Source organism: Phalacrocorax aristotelis, chromosome 8, assembly GCF_949628215.1.
Source record: "Phalacrocorax aristotelis chromosome 8, bGulAri2.1, whole genome shotgun sequence".
Taxonomy (NCBI): domain Eukaryota; kingdom Metazoa; phylum Chordata; class Aves; order Suliformes; family Phalacrocoracidae; genus Phalacrocorax; species Phalacrocorax aristotelis.
This window is the reverse complement of record NC_134283.1, coordinates 23,264,215-23,284,496: the sequence shown is the minus strand read 5'-3', so window position 1 is coordinate 23,284,496 and position 20,282 is coordinate 23,264,215. Positions and strand designations below refer to the sequence as shown.

At 47.0% G+C, this 20,282-nt stretch overlaps 1 protein-coding gene across 2 annotated transcripts in view; it reads left to right on the top strand.

Annotated features, from left to right (window-relative positions):
* Window positions 1–19,970, top strand: part of EDC4 (enhancer of mRNA decapping 4) — a 38,695-nt gene extending 18,725 nt beyond the window's left edge. For both annotated transcript variants that reach the window (XM_075101909.1, XM_075101908.1), the window contains 14 exons: window positions 1,875–1,963; window positions 2,704–2,857; window positions 3,612–4,075; window positions 5,780–5,881; window positions 6,869–7,021; window positions 8,369–8,405; window positions 9,387–9,567; window positions 11,504–11,659; window positions 12,340–12,455; window positions 13,144–13,309; window positions 14,469–14,655; window positions 15,927–16,146; window positions 16,886–17,049; window positions 18,991–19,970. In XM_075101909.1, coding sequence (XP_074958010.1) covers window positions 1,875–1,963; window positions 2,704–2,857; window positions 3,612–4,075; window positions 5,780–5,881; window positions 6,869–7,021; window positions 8,369–8,405; window positions 9,387–9,567; window positions 11,504–11,659; window positions 12,340–12,455; window positions 13,144–13,309; window positions 14,469–14,655; window positions 15,927–16,146; window positions 16,886–17,049; window positions 18,991–19,183 — 2,382 coding nt within the window. In that variant the 3' untranslated portion in view covers window positions 19,184–19,970. The remainder of the gene's footprint in view (window positions 1–1,874; window positions 1,964–2,703; window positions 2,858–3,611; window positions 4,076–5,779; window positions 5,882–6,868; window positions 7,022–8,368; window positions 8,406–9,386; window positions 9,568–11,503; window positions 11,660–12,339; window positions 12,456–13,143; window positions 13,310–14,468; window positions 14,656–15,926; window positions 16,147–16,885; window positions 17,050–18,990) is intronic.
* Window positions 19,971–20,282: the final 312 nt, after the last annotated feature.

Sequence of the window (20,282 nt, the reverse complement as noted above, 5' to 3'; positions counted from 1 at the left end):
TCTGCAGGACATCTGCAAATCATTGATGCAGCAACTCAGTGGGTTTTTTGGATCTAACACAACAGGCCTTAACTCGTACAGAAGGAAAGTCTTCCATGCTTGCACCAGAGATTTCAGTGTCAGAAAGCATGCAAAGCATTCCTTGGGATTTGGTGATCTCTGCAAACCATAGCAAAGTGTCTTGATGAAGAGCCGTAAGGAAGCATTTACTCCTCAGTGGAGCTCTCATGAGGCAGTCAGAAAACACAGAATTCTTCCTAAAGTTCTGTCATGTGTGCACGGCCAGCAGTGCTGCATCATGCACCATTGGGTCCTGCCAGGCATTTCTAAGGTTGGCACTGGCAGTGTGCATCTAACTCAGCGTAAGTTTCTGCTACTCCTTTTTGGTTATGCCAACAAGCAGAAGTGCAGGAGCTTGCTGTTTCTTGGCTGCTCGGCATCTGAGTGTCCTGTTAGTTTGTCTTAAACCCATTCAGATATTCTTGCCCTATAACCTGCCTCCATGCGTCTCTATTGAATTTGTGACTGTAGTTTTTTCCATGTGCTTTTGGAATGGGAGTAGACATAAATTAAAAAGCATTTTAAAAAGGGCATTCTTTAAAAGAAGTAATCTGCAGTATAATTACAAGGTGTGGGTTCCACTGGTGAGAAGCTGTGCTGTTTGTGTTTTCTCTGCCTTCCTGTGAGAAATGGACTGTCATCAGTTGTTTGCCGCACTGATACAGTTCTTACAGGAATGGAGGAGAGCACTCGTGAGCAGCACTCCACATACACATCCTAATATAGAAAATATAATTAATATAATTTAATTTATAATTAATATTAATTTATAACAACATAAAATACAAGGAACATGTTGCCACCACAGCTTGAATGTGTAACTGGAGGAGCCTGGGTGAGGATGGGCAGCACGTGGAGATGGGCAGAAATGGAGTTTGTGCTGAGTTGACTACAGAGAGCCGCCCCAGTGACAACTTGGGGAGCAAAGACTAAATTAAGCTACTCCTAAGGGTTTTGATGTTGCTAGCAAAGTTGCTGAGTGCAGAAGTTAATTATGTGCCTGTGGGCACGTAGCCTTCCCAATGCAAAGACATCCCAAGGGAGCAGACGGAAGTTGTTGATGGGATGATGGTTGCGCATACTGTTTGCTGCAAGGAGCAGCTCACTCTTTAGTTTAAACAGTGTAACTGTTCCATTTAAACCTGGCTTTTCACTGCTGCCTATTTTATGGCAGGCTTTTTCCTGCTGGCACCAGCACCCAGGACCAGTATAGGGTGGACACAGCCTTGAGTTTAGCTCAATCTCTGCTCTCTGCCATAAACAGTGTCAAGCGCAAGAAGCTCAGTGAAACTGGCTTTCCCAGCTGAGTACTTGCGTGCTTATGTTGGTGTTCTCTGTAGGTGTTTCTTGATAGCCAGAAGCAGCAGTGGGGGCCAGCATATTGCCCTGTACTCTTCACTGCTAGCCAGCTAGCTAGAAGAGCAATACTTCTTCTTGTGCATTGGAGCATTCTACTTCCACGTATCAGCAGTGCAGGACCTAAACCCCTTACAGAATCTGGCCTCACTAGTGGCAACAGAACTTGACAAGAGCAGTCTAGCTTAAAGAACAAAATGGGGATCTGGTGCTGAGCCTTGCAGAATGCCACTTTGTTTTGGGAGAGGAATCGCTCGATAAAAACAGTCATGGTTCACGTGATGAGGATGTTCTGGGGCTTACCTTTAACGAGCACCTGAGTACAACTCAACTTTTTTTTTTTTAATTCCTTCTTTGCCAAAAACTCCTTAGGAGTTGTTCCGGAGCCACCATTCTCAGGTCAAGCTCTGCTGTTGGACTCTTCTGTCCCAGCCTGATGGCTGTATATTTTCTTACAGATTGCTGTGTCTCCAGGCAGCAGCGTCAGTTCCCTGACTGCAGTCACAGCCATGAGCAGCACTTCTGTCACGGATGCCTCTATGCCCAGGTAAATAGCATGTATATATTATATCTGCAGTTAAATTGATACTGTCCTTCAAGATGGTGCAGAGCTGTACTGTATCTTGTAGGAGAGGACACTGTAACCAGAACCAGAAACTGGCCTGAGTCCCAGCATCCCTATACGGGCAGCTGTTTGCATCTCTGATGCAGCATGGAGCATGCCTGTTGCCATCCAAGGGGCCAACAATAGTGTTTCATTTGTGCCTCATAGGGATTCTCTTATTGCATCTCAGTTTTGTTGCTTTACATGCTTCTCCCAAAGGGCTGCTGTTGTTTACAGGTAAGAGAACACTGCAGCCACCAAAGACAAGAAGATAACTCAGGCTGTTAGGAAAGTCTTACTAGTGTTGAGGTGGGTTGGGCTGCATAACAGGGGAAAGCTTCACTTCTGGGAAAAAGATAAAGACCGTTCCAATAGTGTCCTCTTTCTCTCTAAACTCTGCACAGTGTTCACTGAAGATATAGCAGGTCCCTTCTCCATTGACACCTCAAATTCTGAGAGATTGCAATGCCCTTCTCTTTGGGCTGTATGAGGACTAAGTGATGCAGGTGCTAGTTGACAGGGAGTGGCTGACCACAGTAGAAAGAGCAAGGGCTTGGACAACACTAGCAAAATTTGGGTTGGGCTCCTCCATTGACCCGTGTATCCCGGCTCCTCACCTTTTGGTGCAGATCTCTACCATTAGATCAGCATTCTCGATTTGTTTGTGCCCCTGTTTTCTGCAGGCCATCGGAAGACTTGACTGTGAGCCCCAAGATGCAGCTGGACACCAGCCTCACACTGAGCAGCAGTAGCAGCAGTCTCCAGACTAGTCCTAGGAACCATTCGGTTCTTATCCCAGGCCTCCCTGACAAGCTAACACCAAAGGCACCTGTTCCAGTAAGGCTCCAAATGCTGTTCCCTTCCTTCTTGTGGGCCAAGGGACCTCTCTCTATGGGCCTGTACAAGCTGAAATTAGACTTCCTTGGATAATAACAGGACCAGCATCTGCCGTTTAGAAAACACAGATCTGCAGCCAGGTTTACCAGTATTATCGGAACTTGACCTTGGCATAAACAGCAGGTCTCTGAAACTAGAGAAAGCTCTAGCTTGTGCTGTCACTATCACAATGGTTGGACATGGTCACCTTTTGTGTTAGGAGACAGTGCTACCTTGAAAGGTTTCTTCTTCCTTGTTGGTCTGACAGGTTTCTGAAACAATAATTTCCTATTCCTCAGTTTTTATTTCCAGGTGTGATGTAAAACAGATTATGACTAAAGCTTGAAATTGATATCAGCTTTCAGGCCTGGAGATGTTCAGTGTTAAAACTGACTTTTTCCCTCAAAGAGAAGGGATCCTGGAGCAGAGAAAGGAGGTAGAATTGGTGTGACATTTTCTTTTGAAAGCGTGTTCAAACTAGCGTTAAGGCTTAATTGTGTTGTTAGCCTAGCCAAAAGCCCATTACAAGTCTTGGGGCCCTTTTCTGTCTGCTGAACAGAGTAGGAGCACAGGGATCACATGAGGAAAGGATACAGCTGGCTGTTTCCAGAGTTAGTTGGTGCAAGGTACTGGGGTTTCTTGGGATGTCTCTGCATTACCCTGAAGCCCTGGTTGTTTGGTTTTGGTTGTTTTTTTTTCTTTCTTTTAAATTCAGGTCACACCAGGAAACCCCTCTCTAGCACTGGAACTGCAGGAGGTGGAGCCCTTGGTGGTGCCCCAGGCTTCTCCCACCCGTGAGCGCTCCCCAGATGTCATTTCATCTGCTTCCACAGCCATGTCCCAAGATATCCCAGAGATTGCTTCTGAGACCTTGCAACGCAGCTTTGCAGCGGCTCCGTCTGGGCTACCTGCGGAGGTGCTGGAGCCCAGTCATCACGCAGACAGTATGGCATCTGCTGCCTCAGCCTTACATTTGCTGTCTCCGAGGAACCGGCACAACTCGGAGCACAGCCACCACTCTTTGGACATGCCTCCAGTGGAGGTGGACAGACTAAATGCTCCATCATTACTGGAGACTGCTTTAACTCAGGAAAATGTATCTTCTGACAGTGTTGTGAGTCAGCCATGGCCAGCAGCTCCTGACATAACCAGAGAAACCAGGAACAGCATGGCAGACAGGTAATCACTTGGATTTGTCTTGCTTAGGGCAATTTCTTTGCACTTGCCAAATTGCTAGCTTGGTGAAAAGCTCTTATGTTGTGATTAAACCAGAGCAGTTCTCCATCCCTCCTTTCCTTAAAGGATCTGGATGATTCAACTTTCCTGTGTGCTTGGTTTGTGTATGCTGTGTCCTGAACTTCCTAGGCTAGCTCTAACAATTTGTGTTCTATGATACCCCTTGCAGCTTAAAGGATCTCTGTTAAGAAGGTGAAAAGTCTACTTTATTGGCCTTCGTGTTCACCTGGGAATGGAGACTTGAGATGGGATATGTTTTTTTGTACTCTGGAAATAAAACCAGTACAAACTAAATTCTGCCCCAGGTGACGCATTCCTGCATGCTTTTGTTGAAAGGAATCAATTAGTGCATAATTGACAGTTTTGATTATAGGTTAATTGTATATCTGTCTTGCACAGGATTAGCTCTGTGCAGCTAGTATTATAAATAAAGTATTTTAAAAGTCAGAAAATTAATGGCAATGTCTGTGTGGAGCAGGCATGCAGAATAGGGCAACATCACACACACCTGCTTACCAGGAGCAAACTATTACACTGGAGCAATGCTAGGATTCGTCACAGAATTAGTGTCCCTGCCTTGTAGTGGGACAGGAACTGCAAGATGCATCTGGCACCTCCAGAGTCTGTCAACGCCGGGGCTGCATTTGCCACAGGAGCCTGCAAGCACCTCCCTTTTCAACAGGACTAGCAGGCTGAGAGTGTTGGTGTTGCCCCTCAAACTGTCCAGGGCTGTTCCCTCCCAACAGAATTGCAAGAGAAGGACCTCATCTTGTGCCTCTGTGCCTGAGGATGCTACTTCAGGAAACAGTCTCAATTCTGATGGCAATGGGGAGGGCACTGAGACTGTGTTTCTACACGGTGTTTTTGCTTTTGCTCGTAATTTGAAGTTGAGAAAGTACTTTTATAAGAGTTTGCAACTCCCCTCAATTTCACTCTGTTTTTGAAGTCTCTTGAAGACTTCTCATATCAGAATATCAGATCAGATATCTCTGGATCTGAGATACTTTTTTTTATATGTTCCAGCTCAGTCAAGCCATTAGCCTATGTGAAAGTAACAAGTGCTCACTTCTGTCTGAAGACCTTTCTGAAAGCTGAATTCAGATAGACCTAGTTTACAGCGTAGAAGCATGTGCAATTTGCTTTCAAAATCTTTTTGAAACTCGGACTGGATTCACTGTTACAGTTCTGTGCTGTCTGATAGAGCTAACCCATCAAAATCACACACTTCCTCAGATGCTTGAAAGAACAGAGAAGTGCTGATGACTTTTGTCCTAGTGATCAGTATTCCTTGAGGAAAAACAAACCCAAGAGGGTGCTATTCACTGAAGTATGCTGTACTGCCCATTTTGAGTAGTGGCTTACCTGTCTTGCTTGAATGTCTGTTGGGAGATTGTTCTTGGTGAGTGCCTGAAGCATAGCTGAGCTGTTTCTCCCTTTTTAAGGCCCCCAGAAAAACACAGGGGAGAAGTTTGAGCGTTTTGTGCCTTGAAACAATACCTGCCACTTTCTGGATCTGTGCAGATAAGTGTCAGGTTTTTGTTTGGTTTAGACCTTCTATCAGGTTCTCTTATGAGAAGTGGAATGAGCAAATACCCAAGCTGAAAGAGACTTTCATAATGGTATTTTCTTTTTTTTTTCCTCCTCTAGCCCAAGGGATGAGGTTGAAGACAAGCACAAGAGCTCTTCCTATCATCGACACAGCTACCACCTGCTGCAGCATGACAGCCAGGATGCTAGTGCAGAACAAAGGTACCAGAGTGCTCAGCCCCTTCTCTCGTTCTGCATGGACTCAGTTCAGGCTGCATTCGTGCTTCTGTCCCCAGCAAGCCTTCACATGTGGGGTGAATGTCTTTGCTTTGTCTCCTGACTTCATGTGTGTAAGCAGTCCAGCTTCCATAATGTTCTGATGACTTCAGCTGGTTGTGAGGTTGGCCTCTGGGTGTTGTCTAATTTACTCTCTGTAGGGAAAGGTTTGACTCTGCTGCTTTAAGAGCATAGACCAAGCTTGGTTCAATTCCTGGTGAAAACCTATTACAGGACCAGTTTCTAAATACTGTGCCTTGGATAAGGTAGCAAGGGTATCTCAGGAGTTATTTTCTTGCTTTTGGCATCTTGGCTCCCTCGTAAGCCACCCTAAAGCTCCATAGGCACATTCTGTGTGCTCAGCCCTGTTTGACAGTTGAGGGTTCATTCGTAATCCACACTTCAATTCAGACTGAAACATGCAGCCTGCATTGGATGGCTGGTCAGTGGCTGAAAGACTCCAGGGTACCAAGGATCACGCAGTTCCTAGGTTCTACCTGATTCTCCACCATTCCTGCGATACTTGATGCATTTAGTGCTTTCTGTTTGTAAAGCTGTAAGGCTATGCTATGCGTGGGTTCCCTGCTGGGTCGGCATCATGTGCTGGGGCTTATGTGCTTGAGTGTGTATGCAGCAAGAATGGGCATTATTCCAGCACGCTGCCTGAACTGTGGTGGTCCCAAATGCAGAGACCCTCCAAGTCATATTATGCAGCGCTCAAGCTTAGCCTGGGCAGACAGGGATCAAAATGGAGCAGCACGTGCTGAGCCCTGTAGAGGTCTCTGTGTTAAAGATCAAGATGGCAGGAGTCTTTAGCTAAGTGACTCCAGCCATGTGTGGATGAAGAGCAGAGTGTGAGTCCCCTCCCTTTAGTGAAGGCTAACGCTGTCCTGTATTGCAAGTGATGTCCTCTCCCCTGCTGTTCCTTCATAGTGACCATGATGATGAAGTTGCAAGCTTGGCTTCTACGTCAGGTGGATTTGGTGCCAAAGCATCTACGCAGAGGCTGCCTGTGAAGGACTGGAAAGCCAAAGCATCCCCTCGGGCTTCCCCAAAGCTGAAGCGGAAGGGCAAGAAAGATGATGGGTACGCTGGGCTTGCCAGAATGCAGGTGGCTGTGGGACCAGCTGTGCAGGGCCACAACCTGATGTAGCCATTAGCAGTGAGACTAGGGTCTGAGTCTGCGCAGCGGCCAAGTGCTCCCAGTCCTCACCCCATTTTGCAAATGGCAATAACACCACAGAGAGTGTTGCTGGTTACTCAGACACTGAGTGGTACTCAGGGGTGTGGCAGTAGGATCTACACTACCTTTCCAGATGGGACTCAAAATCCAAAATATAGCCTGAGCTTCAGAAGATGTGTGGAAGGTAAATTGTGGGGGGACATGGGATCCATTTGCCAGTTTCAGTGAAGTCTTCAGTGGAACTGTGATGCTGTGAGTGTAGTTCAATGTGGCCTCCACTTCTAATTGGCTTCTGAATGCTGGCACAGTGCCCTTGTTCAACGATATCTATCATTACCTGCTCGCTGCTTTTGTGTGTTTCTAAACATGTGCATATGAACGTTTGGTAAGTGAAAACTGATGACTGTAAAGGTCTGCCCATGGCAGTTTAGACCAACCTGTCTGCATTAACGTGTGGAGAGCAGCATAGCTGCTGCACAGGCACTCTCCCCTTGTGTTCCCATAGCTCTGTGATTGGGATCTCTGACTGTGCAGATTATGACAAAGACAGGCTATGGCATTAAGCTGCTGGCTGTGGTCCGGTACTGTGACACCCGGAAGCTCTTAGCCTCTGAAATTACTTTCGTTTTTCCTGCCTCAGTACTTTTAAAGTTGCTGAATGGATGCTGTCTGGAATCAACAAATGTTTGCATTTGAATATTCATAGATCTGTGACTTTGATGGAGATATGCAGTATTAGTGGATCAGTTCAGTGTTTTTCTTTATTCTGCTATTTATGCTGGAGTGCATCACTAGTTTCTTCACCTTGAGAACTGGAATCATTCTAGATTATTTGAAGCTCATTGATTTTGTATTTAACAAATGGGTATTTTGTTTTTCTTTGTAAAATATTAGGAGACCTTCAAAAGCTGTTTGGCAAAGCCTTCCCTGGCTTTGAATTTGGACAAAACTGAAAAATCAGCATGTGTTGTTCTTTGTAACAGTCCTCATTAAGACTTGTTCAACTCCAGCCTGTAAAGAACTTCGGCGCGTATGGATAGCGCAGATGTAGTCACAGTGCTGTGAGGACTGGGATTTCATCACCTTCCTGTTGCTTGTCGTGTTATACTAGGCAAAACAGAAGTAGGAGGTGGAGCGTAAAAATCTAAAGCAACTGTAAAATGTGTGACCTATTTTGGCAGAAGACTTGGATAATAAGAACAGTTAATTGACATAAGTGGTTTACTACTTTTTTCTCTTTTTATTTCTAGGGATGCAAACCAGTCGCCAAGATCAAATAACAGCCAGGTGAGTCAGAGCTGCTCTGCAATCCCTCCCAAGGGCATGATACTTCAGCACTATTTACTGTCTTACTAAAAACCTGAGAGAAAGTTCATCCCGGTTCCTTGAAGCACATGAGCCCCTGCTGTGCCCAAGCAGGCTGAGATGGGGCTGCACTTGGGCTTCATGTCACCCTGTTCTCTGACTTGTGCAGCAGAGAAGGAGCTGCTCAGTGCTATCCAGACTGATGGCTTCCTTCTCACCTTTGCATATCACTGTGTATTTCTTCGTTCTCACAAGCCCTATATCATCTAAGACCATAATTTCCTATTCCCTGCTGAGATGACTCACGTGTGCCAGCAGTGAGTTCCCAGCAAAGTAATGGTCACAGTGGGACTGGCCTGTTGGAATTTCTTATCCCTGTTGATAATACCTTTGTATCTGACAGAAAATGCTCTCAGCTGAGTTGCATATGCTTCTTAAACTGCCCTTGATGCCTGTGCCTCCTTTAGATACCTTGAGCAGGTGAAAATGACAGTATGCTACAGGTGTATACTTCTGCAGTTGTGTGGTCATTGGTAAATAAGTTAAAGAGCTCAAAAAGTTCTCTAGGAAACTTCTTTCTTACTCTACTGATTGCACAGCTCTTTCATATGTGTTTGAGGTCGTTATTTACATTTGAAGGCCTAAATGCTCTCTCTCACTACCTGGCCAAAAGTGAATAGGATCTGTTTTCTTTTAGATGCCAGAGCTTTGAAAGGAGTCTTGAATCTAAATAGTTGACATTCTATGCAACCATTTATGAATTCCACGCAGGAACTTCATGTACCTTCCTTTATCAGTTTATTTCTTGGGACGAAAGTCTTAGAAATAGCCATAAAGCAGGTCACGGTTTCTGTTTTATGTTATGCTTCAGTCCAAGGCACAGGGGTTGACTTAATACCTGGCAGAAAACTTAACTGACCTTTGACCCTGTTAGAAATGAATTCTTGTCCTCTCCATGCATAGGTGACACCAGAGTTCCAGGATGAGCTGATGTGCATATTGAGGAGCCAACAGCGGGAGCTCTCTGAGCTGCGGCAGAACCAGATAGAGCTGCTGCAGAGACTCACAGATCACCTGGATGCTATTCAGAGCTCCCTTATGGGCCACGTGGAGAGGGTGATTGACTCCCAGCAGGAGCAGGAGCGTATCCTTGTTTGCAAATGTTGCGTGGCAGTTAAGGAGTGGAAGGCTATGAGGCAGACTAGAGACATGATGAAGACTAAGAAGGTTCAAGGATCTTGGTAGCGTGGGCCATAGGTGCAGTAAAATTGCCTGGCTGCAATGTAACTATTTCAGTTCCTCTTGGTCCCTTTCTAGGAGAAGAATTGATATTTCCTCATGCCGCTAAATCTTCTAGTTACCCATTAAGTGCTGCAATGCTTGAGTAGACTAGAGATGCACCTAATATATTATCCTACGTCAAGCAGTGGCCAGTTGCACAAGAGTAATTATGGGATGATCCTTTCTTTCCTTTCCTCCTTTGGGCAAGTCAGTACTTGCACCAGATGTAGGACCTGTCTGCCACACTGCATGGCTGCATATAGAATTATCTTGTCTGTACCTATATATACATCTGGAGGTCCACAGGTCCCTTATGTGTTGTCTGAAAAGTACTTCTTTCTGGTGTTTTCAAACCTGGTATCCAATTATGTTTTTTGTATTGCGACTAGTCAGTTCCTGTACATCTGCTGCTGCAGTGGATTTGGTCATGTTCCCCAAACTGAGCAGCTCTAGCCTGTTTCATGTCTGAAACTACCCTCAACTTCTATGATGTGACAAAGATTTCTGTTTTCTTTATTAATTAGTCTGACCACCAGACTGATATTTTCATAGATAATTCAGATAGCTTTCTATTGAAGTTCGGAGTCTAGAGTTATATTATAATATTAGAACAATTTTTCCTGTCTGCACAACTTCATATCTACACTGAATTTTGTCAGTAGCTGAACTGTCTTTTCACCGTTTGTTTTGCTGGAATTTTTTTGGTGGTTGGGTTGGTTGGTGGTTTTGGGTTTTTGTTTTGTTTTGATTTTTTGTTTGTTTGTTTAAGATGCACATGAGTCTCAGTGTTTGTGTGCTTGCTCCTTCAGAGAGTTTGGCTGCTTCGTGAGGTATGACTGGCTCTTATTAAGCCTGGGTTTGCTTCCGTGCTTATGTCCACCAGTTCCACCCTGTAGAAACGTTTTTGCCAATTTGCTTTTTATGGGTGTCAGGCTTCTTGGTTTCTGTAGTGGTTTTGGTTGGGATAGATAATTTTCTTCATAGCAGCTCATATGGTGGTATGTTTTGGATTTGTGAACAAAACAACATTGATAACACGCTGATGTTTTTGCTATTTCTAAACCCTCTCAAGGCCACCTCTGTTTGTTGTGCTGCTCCACCAACAAGCAGGCTGGGGCTGGGCAAGAAATAGGGAGGAGACACAGCTGAGACAGCTGACCCCAACTGACCAAAGGGATGTCCCATACCATATGACATGCTCAGCAGTAAAAGCTGGGGGAGGAAGGAGGAGGAAGAGGGACATTCAGCGTGATGGTGTTTGTCTTCCCAAGTCACCGTCATGCGTGATGGAGCCCTGCTTTCCTGGGGATGGCTGAACAACTGCCTGCTGATGGGAAGTAGTAAATGAGTTCTTATTTTGCTTTGCTTGCATGTGCAGCTTTTGCTTTACCTATTAAACTGTCTTTATCTCAACCCATGAGATTTGTCACTTTTACCCATCCTACTCTCTCACCCATCCTGCTGCAGAGGAGTGAGCGAGTGGCTGTGCGGGGCTGAGCTGCCTCAGGGGCAGCTAAGTTAACCCATGATACGTAGGGAACACTCCTGTCGAGCTTCCTTTAGCTCTTTGGCTTTTCTACCATGCTTTCCAGAGCTCTTCCCTCACTCTGATCATTTAAGAGCACCTCTTGTTTACAGGAACACATCAACAACATTATTTTTCCCCTCTTTCGCCAGAGCTGCAAATTTGCTCTCACTGAGCCTCTGGACGTGAGGCTAGTGTCCATCTTTGTGGACAGAAGTGTTGAGGATAGAGAGGAAATCTGTTGTTTGTCCTCCTTAACATGCATTTTCATTAGAGAGAAGACTAGACCGAGCGCTGACAGAAGGACAGCAGCGCAATGGGCAGCTCCAGGAGCATCTGTCTCAGCAGCTCTCTCAGTCCCTTTCCACAGCTGTGTGTAACCGCCTGGAGAGGACCATTCGTGAGGAGATGAAGAAGACTGTACCCCAGTGTGAGTGTTGCTCTCTAGGTTTTGAAGGTGGATCCCTACAGTTAGCCCTGTTAGGGATTGAAAGCGTGCTGCATAAAAGTGTTGGCGCTGTATAAAGTAGGAGTTAGGTTACATGAAGACTAGTCATTGCACTTTAAACTGTTTCAGGCCCTGCTGTAATCTGAGGAGTTGTGGTTTTGAAGGAGTATGGGGCTCCCAGAGGGAATACCTGTCCAGAGAACGTGGTCTGACCTTCCATTATAATCCATAAAACTTCTGGAGTCTGTTTGGTGGAAGAAGGCAAAAGAGGCTAATAAGTTTGGGAATGTTGAGACTTGACTGGATTAAACTTGCCCTTTGTGCACTGGCACGATCCATGTAAGGAAATGCTGGTGAGAAAGCCTTCTGCAGCCGTTAATGTCCACCATTCTGCTTGAAGCAGGGCTACCCACTATTCTAGATGAGCTCAGCTGTGACTTTGTCGGGCCAAGTCTTGAAAACCTTCAAGGTTGGAGACCACCTTCCTAGCAAAAAGTTTTCTCCTAATATACAACCCTGGCTTCTCAAGCCAGAGCCTGTGACCATTCCCCCTTGCTGTGTCATATCTCAGAAGAGTTTGACTCCATTTTCTTTTTTGGGGTTTTGAAGTGTGACTCTAGCCTTAAAGCTGTAACTTTGACATATGTTTGTGTTGTGCCTAGGCATTTCCAAGAGCATGGACCCCATTGCAGGCCAGCTAAGTAACACCATTGCTGCCAAGATCACTGCTATTGAGGGGACACTGAAAGAGAGTATCACCAAGCTCGTGAAATCAAAGGTAAGGAGAACCAGACTTCCTGGGGACACTGAGTTGTCACCTGCCTGGGTAGTGACTTCTCATACCTCTTCCACTCACCTTTATCTTCAGGTAAAGTCAGTTTAGCTGCCGGTGGTCAAGGCTGTTCCCTGGTCTCATCTGGAGGGCGAGCTTGCTGTGTACTCCCCTGCCTGCTTTGCCTCATTAGCCCTTTCTTTCATTTACCAAGTTGTTAGTTTTCCACCAGAGTAGAGAATTCTCACTACAGCAGTGTTTTTAGGGCGTTCTCAATCAGCCTAGTGGTGAAAGTTTGACTGTCTCTTCTGCTCCCTACTCTGTCCTCCATTTCTACATTATTTAGGGAGCAGAAGCTTGTTACTTACCTTGGCAAGGAGTGGTGGATTGTGGGAGAGAAGCAGGGGAAGGGAAAGGAGCCATGCCTGACTGTGCCACCGTCCCTTGCTTTACAGCTGAACTACAGGGAAATCATTATGTTCTCAGGCAGCCCCTCAGCAAGCAGATGCTCTGCCTGCTGTAGTCGTGGTGCAGCCTAGTCAGTGGAAAGAGCTGAGGGAATACATGCTTCTGACACTGGGCTGTCCTTATCTGGTGTGGGTGTGTTGCAGGGACCTACAGTGTTTGTCCACATATTTAGTTGGCAGCAGGCTGTTGTTAATATTCTGGAATCTCTTCTATGTGTGCTTGTAAGAACCTTACAGATACTGTTGTGAGGGCAACGGCCGATACCCTGCAGGGGCCAATCCAGTCAGCTTACAGAGAAGCGTTTCAGAGCGTTGTGTTGCCAGCCTTCGAGAAGAGCTGCCAGTCCATGTTCCAGCAAATCAATGACACCTTCAAGCAGGGCACACAAGAATGTGAGTAGGTTTTATTCTCTGAGTTTTCTCTGCACAGTGTATTTGTATTAGTGGCTGACAACAAGTTGGCCTTTTATTATGTCTTTGCCTTTCAGAGTTTCAGTGGTGACTGTTTAACATCTTAGCCCATCTGCATGCTTCATTTTGCGCTTGGGAAATACAAGCAGAAGTGAGGAGGTTTTTGTGGGTGGTGCTATAAGAACAGAGGTTCACCTCTGGTCTTTGTAGCCCGTGCAGTGAAACACTTGGCTTCATTCTGTGAATCTGTGACTTCATCTTGAGTACAAAAGCCCAGCTGTAGGATTACCCCATCCTGACATCAGGAAGACGATGTATGGAGAGGGTAGCAGTCCTGCAGCTAGGCCCTCATCTCAGAGGAGTAATGGAATTGGGGAACGTTTAGAGAAGGGTACAGGGATGATCAGAGGTTACAGAGTGGCTGGACAGTGTAGGTATGGTCAGGCTGAAAAAAAAACCCTATATCCTTAAGTATGGAAAATTGTGCACTGATGCACTGGAGAAGATCTTTATCCTTCTCAGAATTGGGGTCCCTTCTGGGAGGCCAGGCAGGTATTACTCTGCAGAGCTGGTTTCTGAGGGGGCCTGAGGCTGGCTAGTGCTGGCACAGCAAATTCTGTGGTCCGTAGATCTGCAGTATCTCCAGCTGCTGTGTATTTTGCACCCTTCCTTTTCTTCAAAAGTCTCCCACAAGTACATAGAGCTTATATTCTTCTCCTTTTTGGTCAGACCAGTTCATAAAACATTTTAAACTACAGGTTTTTGATCTCTGCAGACCTGATTTATTTTTTGTCAGAAATGTCCCTCCTCTTCCTTCATTGGCACTGAACTCCATCACTAATGCAGATCACAACTCACGCTGTGTATGAAATAAAATACCCTTACTCCCACCTTTATCTTGCCCTGAACAAACAGCACCTGTAAAGGTGTGTGTCACAAGAAAACTCATTTATTTCTTTCTGTGTCATGTAATCCGGCATGATGGGGAGCCTGGAAGCGGGGTTTCTAGGTTACCGTAATGCCTGTGTGCTGGCTTAGTAATTGTTTCTGCTGAAGAACATGTAGAGCCTGGCAGCTGAATTTCTGTCCTGACCATCTCCGTGGGTACCGATGGCACAAACGTCTTCCTCTCTCATTGCAGATATCCAGCAGCTTGAGACTCACTTGAAGAACAAGAAGGTACGAGAACAGGAGGCCCGAGACCCACTGCTGAATCAGCTTCGACAGCTTATCAGCACCTTCCAGAGCACCACTGAGCAGCTGGCTTCCACTGTTGCAGCCAGCGTCCATGCTGAGGTGCAGCATCAGCTGCATATTATTGTGGGCAAGTAAGTTGGCAGCTCGGCTTGTGGAGAGAGATGTCAGTGAGGTATACATATGCGTAACAAAAACCTCTCCCTGCTAGCTGTAGAGCAAGCCCTTTGCCGCCCTAGGGCTGCTGTTGGCTCTCGACAGAGTACGACAAAGCATGTGGGCTGGTGTAACCGTTGTCCTTTAGGGGACAAAACGAAGACCACAGAAGGTTTAACAACCAGATGTATCACTGCTGTGTGTGGGAGCTCAGAGCCTGCTTTTCACAGGCATGCTGGAGGGCAGAAGGACCGAAGGCAGCCCAAAAGCACACTTGGTTCTGAACAGCCTTCCTGTTCTGAAGTGTTCTGGTCTTTTGAGGGCTTCTCTTCTTTATTTTGCATCCTCAGGCATTCTGACAGTTTCCACAGGCTACTCTGTCCTCCCAGCTGCTCTGCAGCAATTTGTGCTTGGCCATCCTCACTTCAAGATGCAATCCTGGCGGTGCCTTCAGCACATTCAGACCATGAAGCTGGTGGCAGGTTGCCAGGCATTAAGACTGGCCGGTGGTCACCTGCAGGGCAGAATGCCCCTGTCTATTTTAAGCCACTAGAACATATGTCAGAGCACATTGGGGTCTTTGATGCAGACCAGGCTTGCCAAGAAGGCTACCAGACTAAATTCTGGTCTTGTTGCATGGGCTGCACTTCCTCCCAGGGAAGTCCTGCCATTGTCCCTGTGGTAGGTTTGGTCCTTTGTATCCTTTGTAAGAGGGGAGGATCCAGCCCCTGGAGGGGAAAAGGTGTAACACACATTAGCGGAGCCTCCACTGTGAACTCTGAAAAGTCCAAGGCTCAGTGGAAGTGTGTTCTCATTCTAAAGATGTCATCTGCGGGCTAGGAAACTGCATCTAACAGATCTGATCTAGAAAGCTGGGTCTGCTCAGGGATGAACCTAGAGCTTTGTAGTTGTGCTTCTAAGTCAGGCACATTAAAGATTTAAAATACTATGTATCAAGAGACTCGGTTCCCTGAAACATCGCTTTCCCGCACAGAATCCCAGCATTTTCTGTGGTACCGTTGGCCAGGAGCTACCTTGCACAGCATGTTTCCAAAGCCTGTGCCTCAGAGCGATTCGTATTAACCCTTTGGTTGCCATGCTACAATAAGTAAGCAGGCAGGCCTGTACCTTCTCACTGGTACAAGCTTTGTGCAATGTTGTCCCTCAGCTCTTCGTTTTCAGAGATGCCTGTTTGTTGTTGTGTTTGTTTGGTTTGTTTTTTGTTCGGTGTTTTTTTTTTTTTTTTTAGCATGCAAGAGTCTATTTTGGCTCAGGTGCAGAGAGTCATTAAAGGAGAGGTGAGCCTGGCTATGAAGGAGCAGCAAGCAGCTGTCACCTCAAGCATTGTGCAGGCAATGCGCTCAGCAGCAGGGACTCCGATCCCCTCTACTCACTTGGATTTCCAGTCTCAGCAAACTCACATCCTTCAGCTGCTTCAGCAGGGACACCTCAACCAAGCTTTCCAGCAGGTACCTAGGCTTCCTGGTAGTTGGCGTTGCTGCTTGTTGGGGGGCAAAGAGGTTGAAAAAGGGCTCCTTGAGCTGGGAACATAATCCCACAACTCATACAGGAGTTGCCTGAAAAGACCTGTGACAGCCGACAGCTCAAGGGGTGCAGCTGAACTCTCCTGCAGGTCAAGCCAGAGCCATTCAAATTCCATGATTTGGTGGCAGCTAAGTTACTTCTTCCCTGCCCATGCCCTGGCAGGACAGCGTCAGTGCTCCAGCAAGCCAGAGTGTTTTGTCATCAGCAGTGGCACGTGTTGCAGCCCTGAAGAGCAACAGCTTCATAAGCCTCTCCAGGCAGATCTACCAGCTGGAGCCTGACCTTGCCTTTGTCTTTGAATATGTAGGCAGATCCATTTGAGCCGCTGCAGACAAACTTCTCTGGGAATAGTAGCAATGCCACGCCAGTGGGCTGGCAGGGGATGCAAACATAGCCCTGCTCCATGCTGCTAACTGTAACCTGTTCCCCTCTGTCTGGTTGTAGTCTCTTCAGCTTAGAACAGACACGGGTCTCCTCTGAGCACAGACTGAGAGCCTAAAGGCTGTCCTTCCCTGTACATCAGGATTTGCAGAGACTTCTACTTCCATAGGAGGCTGGTGAACCATTGAGCTGCCCTGAGGCAGAGGGCTGCCTCGTGTTCTGTCTTGTATCCCTCACCAGCCTGTTGTTTCCTCGGCATTTCTAGCTGTGTCTTCCTTGCAGGCTCTAACCGCAGCTGATCTCAACCTGGTCCTGTATGTCTGTGAGACTGTGGATACTCAGCAAGTATTTGGACAGCACCCGTGCCCGCTGTCCCAGCCTGTGCTGCTCTCTCTCATTCAGCAGCTTTCCTCAGATTTGGGTACTCGTACGGAACTGAAGTTGAAGTGAGTATGATGAGACAACCGGGTCTGAACCTATGCAGACCTGTTCCTGGCTCTGGCTTTAAATTCACTGCCTGGAAGTGGAAGGTGGTGCTTTGATGAAGGCTGGACCTTCTGTAGCCTGTTACGGGAATGTGAACAACCGGTAATGACTTGGAAAAAGATGTAGGCATTGCCATGGAAAGCTTTGCAGCCCAGAGGTAGTAGTAGAAGGCGTACCCAGCTGTAGGTGCTGTTACTGCCTGTATTGTGGTCTGTAAATATTATGGGCTGCTTTAAAAGGAACATGGCCAGCAGGTCAAGGGAGGTTATCGTCCCCCTCTACTCTGCCCTAGTGAGACCACATTTGGAGTGCTGTGTCCAGTTTTGGGCCCCCCAGTTCAAGAAGGACAGGGAACTGTGAACTGCTGGAGCAAGTCCAGCAGAGAGCTACCAAGATGATCAGGGGGCTGGAGCATCTGTCGTAGGAGGAAAGGTTGAGAGACCTGGGTTTGTTCAGCCCGGAGAAGAGAGAACTGAGGGGGATTTCATCAATGCTTGTAAATATCTGAAGGGTGGGTGTCAAGAGGACTCTTCAGTGGTGCCCAATGACAGGACAAGGGGCATTGGGCACAAGTCAGAATGTGGGAAGTTCCACCTCAATATGAGAAAAAACTTCTTTCCTGTGAGGGTGACGGAGCAGTGGCACAGGCTGCCCAGGGAAGTTGTGGAGTCTCCTTCCCTGGAAACATTCAAAACCCTCCTGGACGCGTTCCTGTGCCCCCCTGCTCTAGGTGTCCCTGCTCAAGCAGGGGGGTTGGACAAGATAATCTCCAGAGGCCCCTTCCAAACCCTACCATTCTGTGATTCTGTGATATGCAGTCTGTGCAGCAATCTCATTAGACCAAGGAGAAGTTTCCCTGCAGAGGTAAAATGAAGGGTAGTGCCATGTTTCCTGGATAGCTTAATATCCAGAGCAACTTAGCTCTGTCCTCAGTTCTTAACCCATCGCTGGGCTTCGTGTCAGCAGTTTCTTGTCATGACTGCCAGACAGGCTCACTGGGAGGTAGCAGCAGGAGCTACTGGAAATAACGTATGTTAGATGTCACACAAGCTTTGCTTAGAATAAGGTAGTGACTGTGCTGATACTTGCCTTGAACATTTTAAGTGAGCGAGTCAAAACCCTGTTATCTGTTGTCAAAAACTAACTTAAGTTACCTGCAGGTTTTAACTATGGCTTCTATGGAAAAATGACTCAAATCATGTTTGTTTTTAACTCGATTTAACAATAGGGATAAAGCAAGTGAGAAAAACTGCAAAAGAGCTTTAAGTTACAGATGAACTGGTAATCAGCACTGAAGTTGCTGCTGTTAAGTTTCAGGCTGGTCTGTTAGTGAAAACCGTTTGCAGTGACCACATTGCCTTACTGTCAGGCTGCAGTTTGGAAGTTTGTGGCTCATCTGAACTTCAGAATGGCCTGTTGGTAAAATTCTTGCTCTTTCCCCACCCCTTCCTGGATAGATGTATTGGAAGACGACCATAAACGTGTCCCTGCATGAAATAAGCCTCACCACTGAGGATTTTTACTAAGTGACTAATTCTGCTTCTGCTAAAAAGGCATCAAAGAAAATATCTACAGAGCTGTGACCAGGCATGGCCTGTGGCCAAGTGCCACCTCCAGCTCTGCAGGGAGTTCTAGCTTGCTGTTGGGCCTGCTTGGTTTAGGCAGCCAGGCTGTGGTGCCCATACTGCAGGCTGGAAAATATATAAGCTGCCCTTATACGTTGAAGAAGGGATAGATGGACTGCTATGAGTCAGTAATGCTTATTTTCTGATGGCTGAACATACTGCGCTGAGCTTGGGTCGGCAGGGGAGCAGAACTTCACATCTTCAGTGCTAGAATGAACTGAATGGGGTTGGGATCACGTACCGGGTTTGGTTCTAACCGTGGTGTCTCTCCTTCAGTTACTTGGAAGAAGCAGTGATGCACCTGGACCACAGCGACCCCATCACCCGAGACCACATGGGGTCAGTCATGAGCCAGGTGCGGCAGAAGCTCTTCCAGTTCCTCCAGGTGGAACCCCACAACACACTGAGCAAGCCTGCCCGTCGCCTCATGATCATGCTCCAGGGCCTGGTCACCCCCAGCATGACCTAGGCAGAGCTGGCTATCTTGTGGGCTGCGCCGTGGAAGCCCATCCAGCAAATCCAGTAGTTACTAACCACGTATGGCTTGTGTTAAGAGCTCTTGCCAGGAAATCTATCAACATGTGTGTGGTATCTCTAAGGCAAATGCCATCTGTGTATAGTTCCAAATAGTCACTGAACGCTCACTTGGCTTATTTTCTTAAATAGCCTCTTTTTGAGAGAATTAAGTCTCCTCTTCACCTGCCCCTCTGTCCCTGAGGCCTGCCTGGCACTCCAAGTCACATTCAGCAGACGTGGGTGGATTTCTTACCCCTATAGTTTGTAGTCTGCTACCCGGAGCGGAAAAGGGAGGAGCACTCTGAGCCCCAAGCACGGGGGCAGCTGGGGACACGTGCTCTTTGTTGCAGAAACCAGTACCTGTATATTAGTCAAGGACTCAAACTGCTGCTCGCTGGTGGGGTGAGTAGCTGGGAGGGGGTGTCAGCTAAGCAGGAACAGAGGGGTTTCATTGACTCCAGTTCCCTGCTGCCACAGGGTGCCCAGCCTCTCTGAGGCGGATTTGGGCAAGGGGCTGTGTGTACATGCCTCCAGAGTGACCCAAGGAGGTGCTCTGGGTGGGGATGGCTGGGCAGCAGCAAGCTGTGAGAGCCCTGGGGGTCATTGGTTCTGTTGTGTCCACAGTTCAAACATTAGTTTTGATTTTACACCAGGGTTTTTCTTTTTATCTCAATTTTGAATTTTTTTTTTTTTTTGAAATAACATTAAGAACAATTCAATAAACTTTTTGAGGAAAAAGGTGGGGACCTGCTCCTGTTTGTGCCATGGAGGGAAGGGTGCATTGCCTTTGGAACCAGTCCTGGAGCACGTGCGATGGTTTGGAGAAACAGTCTCCAGGCTGGAGCCTGAGAGGATGTGCCGGGATGCTCGCTCTTCCCCCAGATCTTCCTCTGAGCCTCTGCTTCATCTTCCCGGGGCGAGTCCAGCCGGGCGCAGGGCTCTTCCCTTCCCGGGCAAGGCGGGAGGTTTTGTCAGGGATGGTGGCAGTCTGCACTCCGCACGGAGGAGACGCGAATTCCCAGTTTGCCACAGCATAAGCTGCTCCTGGGGTT